Source organism: Lissotriton vulgaris, chromosome 5, assembly GCF_964263255.1.
Source record: "Lissotriton vulgaris chromosome 5, aLisVul1.2, whole genome shotgun sequence".
Taxonomy (NCBI): Eukaryota; Metazoa; Chordata; class Amphibia; order Caudata; family Salamandridae; genus Lissotriton; species Lissotriton vulgaris.
The window spans coordinates 2,028,593,362-2,028,607,309 of record NC_141693.1 but is presented as its reverse complement, the minus strand read 5'-3'; the positions used below and the strand labels follow the sequence as shown (position 1 = coordinate 2,028,607,309).

At 48.9% G+C, this 13,948-nt stretch overlaps 1 protein-coding gene across 10 annotated transcripts in view; it reads left to right on the top strand.

Annotated features, from left to right (window-relative positions):
* GOLGA2 (golgin A2) overlaps positions 1 to 13,948 on the top strand; it is a 375,277-nt gene that overhangs the window by 106,075 nt on the left and 255,254 nt on the right. For 6 of the 10 annotated variants that reach the window (XM_086924916.1, XM_086924922.1, XM_086924917.1 and 3 more), the window contains one exon: positions 3,564 to 3,647. In XM_086924916.1, the coding sequence (XP_086781042.1) occupies positions 3,564 to 3,647 (84 nt within the window). The remainder of the gene's footprint in view (positions 1 to 3,563; positions 3,648 to 13,948) is intronic. The other 4 variants (XM_086924918.1, XM_086924923.1, XM_086924919.1 and 1 more) reach the window with 1 other exon arrangement.

The window sequence follows — 13,948 nt, the reverse complement described above, 5'->3', positions numbered from 1 at the left end:
ATGAGCTGCAGGTCCACCGTTCTTACACCGAAGCATTCAATGAGCTGCAGGTCCCCCGTTCTTACACCGAAGCATTCTATGAGCTGCAGGTCCTCTATTATTACTGCTACGCACAATGCGAGCTACAGGTCCACCGTTCTTACACTGAAGCATTCTATGAGGCACTAGTCCACTATTACAGCAAAGCGCGCTGCAAGATATGTCTACTATTATTACACCAATGCTGTGCTTTCACCAAAGCATGCACTTTGTAGATGGAGGTGAATATACTGGGCAAGGGGAATTGGATTTTGTAAGCCTCTATTTCACCTATGTGGGTCACCATCTCGGATGCATGCTGACCGTGGTCCCGCTTCGTCATAAAGTTTCTTCAGATTCACAACATGTCTGACTTATCCTCTAGACATCAGGTTAAGGGCACAGCCATGCTCAGCCTCCATATACGTATCGAGATTCCAAACCCCCCAGTATCCCTTTTGACCAAATCTTCAAAGTTCAGATTTAAAGCTACTCTGGCCCCTTTAAAGTTCACATTCTGACCTGGCTCAGGATTAGGTGCTCCCTGTAAATATTTTGGCTCTTTGTTTTTTTAGGGGCATTTACAGTTTTCACCCATCGCTACGTGAGAAGATGGCCGATGTACAACAGACCCACTTTTTTCATCTCAGTGCATTAGTTGTTGAACGCTGGAAATTAGTCCTCGTAAAACATCTGTCTCTTAGCTGGAGGTCATAGCAGTCAGACAGACAAACTTCCACATACAGGATCTACTCCCTTCACAACTGGAATTTGAACGGAAGGAGTCGTCTTTCACTTATAAAAGAGGACCATCTCAGTCTTCAGCCGTTCTGTGGACAGATACTCCAAATTATCTTTCTGTGGCTTAGATGTGTAACGGACTCTTAAGACCTAGGAGGCACTGTCATGATCTGCGGTGATCAGGGTTTCCTTATTAGTTTCTCCTCCTTTGCTGCTTCTCTAATATTTTACGAGTGCAGGAGAAGCAGAGCATGCACAATATGTCGTCATCTCACTGTCCCCACTGGTGTTGGTACTCGGATATACTAATCAGAGCATTGGCATCCCTCTTCCTTAGTAGCAGGAAACTCTGATGCAGCAAGAGTTCTGGGACTCGGGCACGTCCTTTAAATTCTAAATGTAGTCGCCTTGTGAGTGATGAGCTAGACTGTGCCTCCTGGCCCGACTCCGAACAGCAGCATCCCGTGGATGTCAGGTAGCCTTCTACCCAGCGAAAGAATCTTTGGAAAACGTGATGCTTTTTAGCTTATCCTTGAAAAATATGTTGTGGTCTTTTCCTTCCGAGTGCACGATTGACCACTTAATTCAGACTTACCATATATCACTAGTGCAGCCTCCAGACTTATGTACCAACTTCAAAATAAATCTGCAGCCAATTTGATGTAGCCTCCCTCTTTGAATGATCATGTGTACGCCGTCACAGCCAAGGCACCTTTTAGTCTCTCGGAGCATCCTTCCTCTGAATATCCTCTTTACATGCCTTCTGCAAACATGATACTTGGTGGACATAAGCTCTCAAGACAAACACTGTTTGATGCAACCTTAATTGAGAGTGGGCGTGACCTACTGGTGAGTGCAAGTCTCTGTCTTGTGACCCTTGTACTGGTAGCCTTCCGTCTGGTTTACTTCTTGCATCCCACCCTCCAACTTCTGCCTTTTTATTGCTGCTTCTGGCCTGTGGTAGGAGTGAGGAGCGGAGCTGGAGCTTTGCAGAGGCAGGTGGCACGTGACACATGCAGCGGCTCAACTCCTTATTGTGAAAGCAACAGACCTTTGCTTTCAAAAGCTGTCCACAAGCACAAGGAGCGTGGACGAGCGGTTTGAGTAGAATTGTGACTGTGTTGAGTAACTTCTACTCAACCTCACTCTGACCCACCAATCCTAGACTCCAAGTGCCAGCTCCTCTTGATGACTGCTTTCTTTCTACCTTCTGATTAATCTATTAGTTACCTTACTTCATCTCTGGCCTCCTTGTCTTTGCTCTGATTAGGGTGTGGCTGATGCAAGTAGTGTCATTTTTTTTAAGTACATCATAAATGGATTGGCGATTTGTTATAAACCCCATTTTCTGTTCCTTGCTCACTTGCTTCTTCTTTTTAACCTTTACTTTTTTCTCCATGTTTTCGTAATTGTTTTATACATCTTCTTTTTTTCATCTCTGTTCTCCTTTCTTCAGTTTTCTGCTTTCCCTCCACTTTTGATTTTTCCCTCTTGTGCTTTCCCCCTCTCATCCCTGCAATCTCTTGTCTTAATTCCTTTGATCTCCTTTATTATATTTATTGACCCCCCTCTTTAACCATGTGTTCTCCTTGTGATATTTCCCTGCTCCACATTGTTCTCTTGTCTGTTTCCCTTTAGGCATCATTAATTCTTCTCGCCCATTTCTTTCTGCATTGGTCTCTTCCTTTTGCTATTATCTTCTGTCACTTTTTCTCCTTTTATTCTATACTGCTATTTTCACTGATCCGTTCTTTTCTTGTTTTCTGTTACCCTTTTATCTCCTTCTTCCATTTTGTTTCTTTCAGACATCTTTTTTCTCCTGTACTCCTTTTGTATTGTCTTATAATCCCTCATCTCCTTTTGCTCCTGCATCCTTGCTTTTATCTCCCTTGTCTGACCTTTTGTCTCTTGTCCCCACCTCTTTTTCACAGTCCTGTTATCTGTATGTTCCCTTGTCCAGCTATAACTCCTTTGTCCCCCTTATTCCCAGGTTTTCTCTTTTTCCATCTTTTCTCCCATTCATTTCCCACCTATTCCATTCCTCTATTCCATTCCTCGTCACCCTTTTCCCCTTCCTTACCCCCATTTTTGCTCCATTTCCACTCTTCCCGCTACCTTAATCCCCTTCCCTTGTTTCCCGTCCCCATTTCCTGTCCCTTGCCCCCTTTCCCTCATGTGTTCTCCTTTCCCTCATGTGTTCTCCTTTCCCACAACCTTCTCAACTTTCCACTCACTTGTTTTCTTCCCATTTCTTTCCCTCCCCTTTTCCCTTATCTGATCTTTTTTGTCCCCCTCTTCCTCCCATGTCCTCGTATCCCCTCCCCCTTTCCCGTGTTATTCCCATCCCTCCTTGTACACTCTTCCCCTCCTGTCCTCTTCTCCCTTCATGTCCCCCTTTCCTTCTTCTGTATCTCTGTTTCTCCCTCCACTCTCCCACGCCCATCTTCCCCTTTCCTCCTTCCCGGTCTCCCTTCCAGCTCATGTGTCGTCCTTTCCCCTCCCTTGCCCCCCTACCATCTCCCAGGCTTCTCTTCCCACTTCTTGGCTTCGCCCTTGCACCTCCCTTGTCCTCCCTTTCCCTCACACATCACCCTTTCTTATCCCTTGTCCTCCCTTTTTCCCTTGTTCGACCTTCTCCCTTGTTCCTCTTTTTTTAATGCCCTACTTTTCTTACCCTTTATCCATTTTTCCCCTCCTTTCTTCATTATATGTCCCTTGTTCTTATTCCTCCCCAAAGTATTTCTGTTGACTCTGAACTAATTGCTCTTCTTTGTTTTCCTCCTCCTGTATTGTCTTGTATGCAGCAGTTAAGTTACCAGGAGCTTGCTGTGGCCTTGGATTCCAGTAATCTAACAAACTGTCAGCTCACGTCTTCAATTGAGGAATTGGTAAGAGATGGCCTCGAACTATGTCTTTCCAGTGTGCATGCAACTCCTGCTCCAACTTATCCCAGCCTAGTCCTCTTTCATGTGTCTGGAAGAATGGTCCAGCGAGCGAGTTGTTGAGGAGGGGGTAGGCAGGTGGGGTACATACAGGCTTCTGGCCCCATAATGTGGTCACAGGTGCTGGCGGCACCACAAGATTTCTTGAATTATACAGGTTCCTTTTCTCTTCACCTTGTTTGAGTGGTTCCACGGTCTATGTAGTCTTTAGTGTTGATCAAGAGATTTCCTCTTGCATCTTTGATCCTTTCTCTCAGGACTTCTCTTAGGCTGTGGACTTTCTTGTTCGGAGGGATGGTCTTTTTCCTCTTTCCAGTAACATGTTCATGCTTGTAAATATTTTCATAAGTCGGGAAGAAACGAAATTGATTCATATAAGTAGGAGAGACAGCTACAATTATAATCCTTAGTATCTTTTCATACAGATGACCCACATGCCTCCCGGTTTTCTTTCAAAAAATGTTCCAAAGCCTCTCAGACAGGAGGCAAGGCCATGGGACCCCGAGTCACTGGGATACGTGAAGGGTGGACCCTAAGAGACCTAGGTTAATTTGCTCCTGGCGACAGAGAAGCAAGATGTTCATTAATTAGACAAATGAGGTTCTTCTGAGGTGCTGGGAATTGCCCTGGCAGCTGCCTCTAGGAAGACCTGAAAAGACAGGAACAGGGATTAAGGTCATGGCCACTTTTGTGAAGTAGTTTTCTCTTCTAGGAAATGTAGGCTTTGGTATATGCAGCCATTACAGTTCTCTTGCGGTTTGTGAAAAAGCAGGCTTCGTCCATGCCCACTGGTCTGTTGAGGCTTGTTTTGAAGACAGTGCTGCTTTCTGCTTGCTGTCCTCAGGGAGGTAGCTACACTGCGTGGGCTGTACAGCGCTGCTCCGTGAGCGCCATGCTGGGAGGCAGATTGACTGTGTGGGCTCCACAGTGCTAGTCCCCGAGTGCTGTACATAGAAGCAGATAGACTGCGTGGCCCTACAGCGCTGCTCCTCGAGCGTCGTACATAGAGGCAGATAGACTGCGTGGCCCTACAGCGCTGCTCCTCGAGCGTCGTACATAGAGGCAGATAGACTGCGTGGCCCTACAGCGCTGCTCCTCGAGCGTCGTACATAGAGGCCGATAGACTGCGTGGCCCTACAGCGCTGCTCCTCAAGCGTCGTACATAGAGGCAGATAGACTGCGTGGCCCTACAGCGCTGCTCCTCGAGCGTCGTACATAGAGGCAGATAGACTGCGTGGGCTCCGCAGCACTGTTCCCCGAGCGTCATACATAAAGGCAGATGGACTGCCTGCTCTCTACAGCCCTGTTCCCTGAGCGCCGTACGTAGAGGCAGAGATTGCATGCACTTTATTTTGCCATTTATGAGTGGTAGCTTAATTCGAGGCCATCCGGTTTGAATCCTAGCTTGTGTGGACTAGCACAGGGAGACCACTCTGCATTTCTAAATGCCACCTGATGCATCTCCATTACTAACCATCAAAAGGGAATTCTCCCCGCACCTGAGCGTTCCACGGCCCATGACGAGCTGAGCTAGTCATGAGCACCGGAGCACTGTGCCTCATGACGAGCTCAGCTCGTCATGAGCATGGTAAAGGTTAGGTCTCTGCATATCTTCTGATTGACATGGGTCAGGTCTTGTAGTGTGCACCTAGAAGCACTAGAGTTGGGTCTCTCAGTAACTCCTTGGAGGGTTTGGGTCAGGTCTTGTAGTGTGCACCTAAAAGCACTAGAGTTGGGTCTCTCAGTAACTCCTTGGAGGGTTTGGGTCAGGTCTTGTAGTATGTACCTAGGAGCGCTAGGGTTGGATCTCTCAGTAACTCCTTGGAGGGTTTGGGTCAGGTCTTGTAGTATGTACCTAGGAGCGCTAGGGTTGGATCTCTCAGTAACTCCTTGGAGGGTTTGGGTCAGGTCTTGTAGTATGTACCTAGGAGCACTAGGGTTGGGTCTCTCAGTATCTTCTTGGAGGGTTTGGGTCAGGTCTCGTAGTATGTACCTAGGAGCGCTAGGGTTGGATCTCTCAGTAACTCCTTGGAGGGTTTGGGTCAGGTCTCGTAGTATGCACCTAGAAGCACTAGGGTTGGGTCTCTCAGTAACTCCTTGGAGGGTTTGGGTCAGGTCTCGTAGTATGTACCTAGGAGCACTAGGGTTGGATCTCTCAGTATCTTCTTGGAGGGTTTGGGTCAGGTCTTGTAGTGTGCACCTAGAAGCACTAGAGTTTGGTCTCTCAGTAACTCCTTGGAGGGTTTGTGTCAGGTCTTGTAGTGTGAACTTAAAAGCACTAGGGTTGGATCTCTCAGTAACTCCTTGGAGGGTTTGGGCCAGGTCTCGTAGTATGTACCTAGGAGCACTAGGGTTGGGTCTCTCAGTAGCTCCTTGGAGGGTTTGGGTCAGGTCTCGTAGTATGTACCTAGGAGCACTAGGGTTGGATCTCTCAGTATCTTCTTGGCGGTTTTGGGTCAGGTCTTGTAGTGTGCACCTAGAAGCGCTAGGGTTGGGTCTCTCAGTAACTCCTTGGAGGGTTTGGGTCAGGTCTTGTAGTGTGAACTTAAAAGCACTAGGGATGGGTCTCTCAGTATCTTCTTGGAAGGCCATGGTTAGGTCCCGTAGTATGCACCTAGAAGCACTAGGGTTGGGTCTCTCAGTAACTCCTTGGAGGGTTTGGGTCAGGTCTCGTAGTGTGCACCTAGGAGCACTAGGGTTGGGTCTCTCAGTAACTCCTTGGAGGGTTTGGGTCAGGTCTCGTAGTATGTACCTAGGAGCACTAGGGTTGGGTCTCTCAGTATCTTCTTGGAGGGTTTGGGTTAGGACTCGTAGAATGCACCTCAGTCAGGATTTTGTATCCTGCGGCTACTCACCCTTGCTGGTCTCAAGGTGCTGAGGGGGGGGGGGAAGAGGGGTGCGGGGCTGCTGATCCGTCTGGGCGTGGATGTTCAGTCAAAGAGCCAGGTCTTGGGATCCTTCCTGAATTAGGTCAGCGACAGGTATTGCCTGAGGTTGAGGGGCACCTAGGAACACTAGGGTTGGGTCTCTCAGTATCTTTTTCTTGGAGTGTTTGAGTTGGGTCTTGTAGTGTGCACTTAGGAGAGGTAGGGTTGGGTCTCCCAGTATTGTCGTGGAGGCTTTGGGTCAGGTCTCATAGTATGCACCCAGGAGATGTTGGGTCAGATCTTCCATTATTGTCTTTGAGGGCTATAGTCAGGTCTCGTAATATGCACCTAGGAGAGCTAGAGTTAAGTCTCTCAGTATATGCTGCGTGGGTTTGTGTTAGGTCTTGTAGTGTGCACCTAGGAGAGCTAGGATCAGGTCTCACAGTATCGTCTTGGAGGGTTTGGATTTGGTCTTGTAGCATGCACCCAGTTAAACCAGGGTCAAGTCTCCTAGTATCTTCTTGGATGGTTTGGGTTAGGTCTCGTAGTAGGCACCTAGGAGTGCTGGGGTCAGATCCCTCAGTATCTTCTTGGAGAGTTTGGGTTAGGTCTCGTAGTATGCACCTAGGAGAGCTAGGGTCAGATCTCTCAGTATCTTCTTGGAGGGTTTGGGTTAGGTCTCGTAGTATGCACCTAGGAGTGCTGGGGTCAGATCCCTCAGTATCTTCTTGGAGAGTTTGGGTTAGGTCTCGTAGTATGCATCTAGGAGAGCTAGGGTCAGATCTCTCAGTATCTTCTTGGAGGGTTTGGGTTAGGTCTCGTAGTATGCACCTAGTAGAGCTAGGGTCAGATCTCTCAGTATCTTCTTGGAGGGTTTGGGTTAGGTCTCGTTGTATGCACCTAGTAGAGCTGGGGTCAGATCTCTCAGTATCTTCTTGGAGGGTTTGGGTTAGGTCTCGTAGTATGCACCTAGTAGAGCTAGGGTCAGATCTCACAGTATCTTCTTGGAGGTGAACAACCTTTACAACGAAACTTTTACAACGCACTACCATTACAACGCGACCATTACAACGCAAACCATTACAACGCATTGCGCTGGGGGGCGCTCTAGGATAGTGAATAAGTTTAATTTACTATCCAACACCTTCCCTAGTGTCCACGGGGACTGGAGTTGGAATAGTAAATTAAACTTACACTATCCAGCACCCCAAAGCGCTATGCGTTGTAAAGGTTTGCGATGTAAAGGCATGCGTGGTTAAAGTATGCGTTGCAACGTCATACATCCCTTCTTGGACGGTTTGGGTTAGGTCTCGTAGTATTCACCTAGTAGAGCTAAGGTCAGATCTCTCAGTATCTTCTTGGAGGGTTTGGGGTAGGTCTCGTAGTATGCACCTAGGAGTGCTGGGGTCAGATCTCTCAGTATCTTCTTGGAGGGTTTGGGTTAGGTCTCGTAGTATGCACCTAGTAGAGCTAGGGTAAGATCTCTCAGTATCTTATTGGAGGGCCATGGTTAGGTCTTGTAGAATGCTCCCAGGAGTGATAGAGTTGGGTCTCTCAACTCCTTGGAGGGTTTGGGTTAGGTCTTGTGGTATGCACCCAGAAGAGCTAGGTCAGATATCTCTGTATCTTCTTTGGGGGTTTGGGTTAGGTCTCGTAGTATGCACCTAGTAGAGCAAGGGTCAGATCTCTCAGTATCTTCTTGGAGGGTTTGGGTTAGGTCTTGTAGTATGCACCTAGGAGTGCTGGGGTCAGATCTCTCAGTATCTTCTTTGAGGGTTTGGGTTAGGTCTCGTAGTATGCACCTAGTAGAGCTAGGGTCAGATCTCTCAGTATCTTCTTGGAGGGTTTGGGTTAGGTCTCATAGTATGCACCTAGGAGTGCTGGGGTTGGGTCTCTCAGTATCTTCTTGGAGGGTTTGGGTTAGGTCTCGTAGTATGCACCTAGTAGAGCTAGGGTCAGATCTCTCAGTATCTTCTTGGAGGGTTTGGGTTAGGTCTCGTAGTATGCACCTAGTAGAGCTAGGGTCAGATCTCTCAGTATCTTCTTGGAGGGTTTGGGTTAGGTCTCGTAGTATGCACCTAGTAAAGCTAGGGTCAGATCTCTCAGTATCTTCTTGGAGGGTTTGGGTAAGGTCTCGTAGTATGCACCTAGGAGTGCTGGGGTTGGGTCTCAGTATCTTCTTGGAGGGTTTGGGTTGGTCTCGTAGTATGCACCTAGTAGAGCTAGGGTCAGATCTCTCAGTATCTTCTTGGAGGGTTTGGGTTAGGTCTCGTAGTATGCACCTAGTAGAGCTAGGGTCAGATCTCTCAGTATCTTCTTGGAGTGTTTGGGTTGGGTCTCGTAGTATGCACCTAGTAGAGCTAGGGTCAGATCTCTCAGTATCTTCTTGGAGGGTTTGGGTTAGGTCTCGTAGTATGCACCTAGTAGAGCTAGGGTCAGATCTCTCAGTATCTTCTTGGAGGGTTTGGGTTAGGTCTCTTAGTATGCACCTAGTAGAGCTAGGGTCAGATCTCTCAGTATCTTATTTGAGGGCCATGGTTAGGTCTTGTAGAATGCTCCCAGGAGTGATAGAGTTGGGTCTCTCAACTCGCTCGTAAAGGTCTCTCAGTACAGTAATAGAGAGTTTACCCTTCGTGAAAGTCTGCCAGTACAGTAATAGGGAGGTCACCCTTCGCTGGTAAAGGTCTTTCAGTACAGTAATAGGTAGGTCACCCTTCACTCGTAGAGGTCTGTCAGTCCAGTAATAGGGAGGTTACACTTCACGAAAGTCTGTCAGTACAGTAATAAGGAGGTCACCTTTCGCTTGCGGATGTCTGTCACTACAGTAATAGGGAGGTCACCCTTCGCTTGTGAAGGTCTCTCACTGCAGTAATAGAGAGGTCACGCTTCGCTCCTGAAGGTCTATTTAGTACAATAGGGAGGCCACCCTTCGCTCGTGACGGTCTCTCACTGCAGTAATAGAGAGGTCACGCTTCGCTCCTGAAGGTCTATTTAGTACAATAATAGGGAGGTCACCATTCGCTCGTAAAGATCTGTCAGTACAGTTGTAGGGAGGTCACCCTTCGCTCGTGAAGGTCTGTTAGTACAGTAATAGGGAGGTCACCCTTCGCTCGCGAAGGTCTGTTAGTACAGTGATAGGGAGGTCACCCTTCGCTCGTGAAGGTCTGTTAGTACAGTGATAGGGAGGTCACCCTTCGCTCGTGAAGGTCTGTTAGTACAGTAAGAGGGAGGTCACCCTTCGCTCCTGAAGGTCTGTTAGTACAGTAATAGGGAGGTCACCCTTCGCTCCTGAAGGTCTTTTTAGTACATTACCTGAGTTCAGATCAAGCTTGAATGAATATTGAGACCAGGCTGAGTTTGATAAAAAAAAATAGCCTTGTAATGGGAATTTTAGTTATTTCCTCCTAATGTTGGAATGTTTTAAAAATAAAATATATGTTCGAGGCATGTGAGCTGTAGATCACATGCTGTGCATACTCCTGCCATCTAGTGTTGGGTCTGAATGTTTACAAGTTGTTTTTCTTTGAAGAGTCTTTCCAGTCACAACGTAGATGACTCCTCCATTCGGTGATGGTGCGCATGAGCATCGACTCCATTGTTAGATTGTTTTTTACCACCATCGGGTTCGGACGTGAATTGCTGCGCTCCGGTTCGACACAGTTTCTTCGGTTTCCCTCGGTGCGCAAGACACTCACCCTCAACGGTATTGTTTTAGATCGCGTAATCCCATTCGCCGCGTATCGTATTTACTTTAAAAAATTCTTTGGATCGAGTCGCTCGTGGAAGGCCGCCGGGCTTACCTTGTCGCTTCGCAGCTGATGGAACGGACTCCATTTAAATTCTACCCTCTGTGCCACGCGAAATATCCGCGCACCGACTCATACGAAGTGTTCGACCTGCGCTTGTCTCCTGAGCACAGAGAACAGACTGTAACGCATGTAAAGCTTTCCAATCGAAAGACACTTCGCAACCGTCTGGCTCGACGACGCGACATGCAGAACCAATACACAAGTTCTATTCTGGACCTCTTCGGAGAAGATTCGGAACAAGAGACCGGAGACGACATGGGAGCTGAGGAGGAATAAGGGCACTGTTAGATCTGGGGGTCTCTAGTTGGCAGAGGTAAGTACCTTAGACCAAGTAGGGACCCTTGCTTCTAGTCAGGGTGAAGGGATACACACAGTAGATAACTCCTGCTCCCCCTCTAGGTAGCTTGGCGCGAGCAGGCAGGCTTATCCCCAAGGCAATGTGTGTAATAAATGCACTTAACACAACAGTAATCCCCAATCCACCACAAACTGAGACCATACAGGTAAGTATATTTATAAAAATATATATCTTTATCTAGTTTCATCAAGGTAAATAAAGCAGGTGCACGATAATCACTTCTTCAAGAATGTAGCACTTAATCTTAATGGTTGCAGTTAAATTGTTAGGAAGTTCTTATATAGATTGTCTCAAGTCTCTTGTGAATCCGCATCAAAAAATAATGCTTTGCGCTTATCTTAGTTCCGCCCTCCAAAACGAGCAGTAAAAAAAACAATGCCGGTGGGTAAATTAGCCAAGACCATCAGCCCCTAAAGCCAGGGGCCCTAAGCGCTGCAAGCACGCCTCACCGGAATGCTGGGGATGCCTTTGTGCACCTCGCCGATCAGAGCGCACTCACTCTCAGCCCCGGCCGGTCTCAGCAGCCTCTCTGTCCGCTCTCAGTCCTTCGGGGAGTGGCGGGGAGCGGCGGGGAGCTAGCTCGGTGCTCCGAGCAGAGACGGGCAGGCCGGGGGCTGGGGGCACTTCAGGGATTCCCTCGGCGAGGTCGGGTCAGTCTTCCCCGGTCCCGGCGGTGATCACTCGGCACTTCAGACGTCCCGATGACGGGGTCCAATTCTGTCACTGGGTTTGGGACGAGCCCCTGGACACACCCGGGGGTGAGCCAATGGCAGTGCAGCTCCCGGTATAAGTCGGCGATGACGCTTCTCTCCTAGGCCAACCACAGCGCGGCAACAAGGATGACGCCGCGGCGCACGGGCCAATCCCGTCGCGGCATTAGCAAGGGGGCTCGGCTCCTTCAGCCAATGGGAGCGCGGCGGCTCCGATCTTCGCCGCGAAAGCTCCTGAACACAGAGGCAATTTACAGAGGGTGTTTTTGGCCCCGGGCCACGTCGGTGATTTGGCGGCAAGAGTCCTTTTAGGGCCATAGATCGCGGGCAGACAGTTTCTTTACCAGCAGATCGACAGGGGGATCCTAGACACAGTAAAACACCACGGCCTCTCCTCACCCCCTGAATCTGTGCCGATGAGCACAGCGATCGTTCCACACAGCTGGCAGTTAGGAAACACCCGTTTGGGCAATCCACCACACGATCTCCTCAGCAGTTCTTTGGCAAAGCTTAGGAACCTTTGACCCTGGGTTCCAAACAGGAGGCCAGCTCTTCTCAGGCCCTTGGAGATTCAGTCCAGGAGACACAGCACACAGCAAAGTATCTGTAGTTTCAAGCAGGCAGGGTCACAGCACACAGCAAAGTCCCCTTCTTCTCCTCAGCTTGCAGTTGAACAGCAGAACAGGTCAGCCCTTAGAGCACACAGCAAGGCAATCTTCCTTCAGTTCTTCAGCAGTCCTTCTTCCAGCAGAGGTTCCTCTTGATTGTAGAATCTGATTTTCTGTTGTCAGGGGTCCTTCTCTTATACCCCCAAAAGTATTTGAAGTCCTTTGAAGTCTTCGTGCAAGTGGGCCCTGAGCCCGGTCCAAACCAGTTCTGGGTGTTGCTGGGGCTCTGGGGGTTTCCGGGCTTCCTTCTCTCTCGCAGTGTCAGGGACAGAGATGACAGTCGCCTAGCGGGGTGTGGAGCCAGCATTGTGGTCAGGCAGGCACAGCCCTTTATTATCAGGTGCTATCTCCTCCCACTTCCTTGGCAGCAGATGCAGCCTTTCATCCATGGGCTGGCTCAGATAACCCCCTGGGGGCTCTGCAGACCCTGTCATCCTCAACCCAGACAGTCAATCCACAAACAGTCCCAGGCACACAGAAAGGTTGGACAAGAGAACAGCCACTTTCTAAAAGTACTATTCTCAAACACAGAATTTAAAAACCACCTTTCCTAAAAGATGTGTTATTAAATTCTGAGTTCAGGGATATCACTCACTTATGTCCTATCTTGTTCCTATGGGAAGATAGGCTGGTATCCATTGGGACCAGCCTCCCCATGTTAATCTATGGAGCAAGATAACCTTGCAGTGGTGAGCACACAAAATGGCTGCTGCTCACTACCAGAGCATGTTACCTGCACTAGTACATGCTCTACCTTACCCATACACCGCACCCTGCCCAGGGGGGTACCTTGAGCCTTCCATAGGGGTGACTGATGTGCACAGACAGGGAAGGGTTAGGCCCAGCCAGTGGGGACACTGGCCAGGCGGACATGGCAGTCCACTGACTGCACACAGGCCCTGCACTGGCAGGCCTGGGACACCATTTTAGGGCTACTTATGTGGGTGGCGCAATCTGCGCTGCAGGCCTACTAGTAGCATCTGTCATCACCAGCCCTGGCACACACAGTGCACTTTACTAGGGACTTCATGGTGATACAAATATGCCAATCAGGTATACCCAATCAATATGACAATTTACAGAGGGAGCACTTAGTCTGGCACTGATCAGCAGTGGCAGAGGGTCCAAAGCATCTAAACCAGCAAAAATGAAATCCAGCACAGCATCAAAAATACAGGAGGTCAGAGGCAAAAAGATGGGGGAAAAACCACGCCAAGGGTGTCAGGTCTAACACGTGTCCCCTCCAGCTGAAAGTGGGGAGAACTACCCAACCTCTTGGGAGTCCTCATCACTAAGGCGGAAGAATCTGGACAGACCATCAGCATTGGCGTGTTCTGTACCAGGGCGGTGCTCCACCGTAAAGTCCATAGGGAAATGGACCACCTCAACAGTTTTGGATTCTCACCCCTCATCTGCATTAACCATCTGAGGGGCCTGTGGTCGGTCTGAACACGGAAGTAAGTCCCAAACAGGTAGGGCCTCAGCTTCTTCAGGGCCCAGACCACAGCGAAAGCTTCCCTTTCAATCACACTCCATCTCTGTTCCCTGGGGAGTAGCCTCCTACTAATGAAAGCCACTGGTTGGTCTCCACCCTCATCATTGACCTGTGAGAGTACTGCTCCCACGCCTTGCTCTGAAGCGTCAGTTTGCACAATGAACTCACTTGAAAAGTCAGGTGCCTTAAGCACCGGTGCTGTGCACATGGCAGTTTTGAGGGCGTCAAAAGCAGTTTGACAGGCCTCGGTCCAATTCACTTTCCTGGGCTGATTTCTAGATGTCAGCTCTGTCAAAGGGGCTACAATGGTGCTATAACCTTTGACAAACCGTCTGTAATA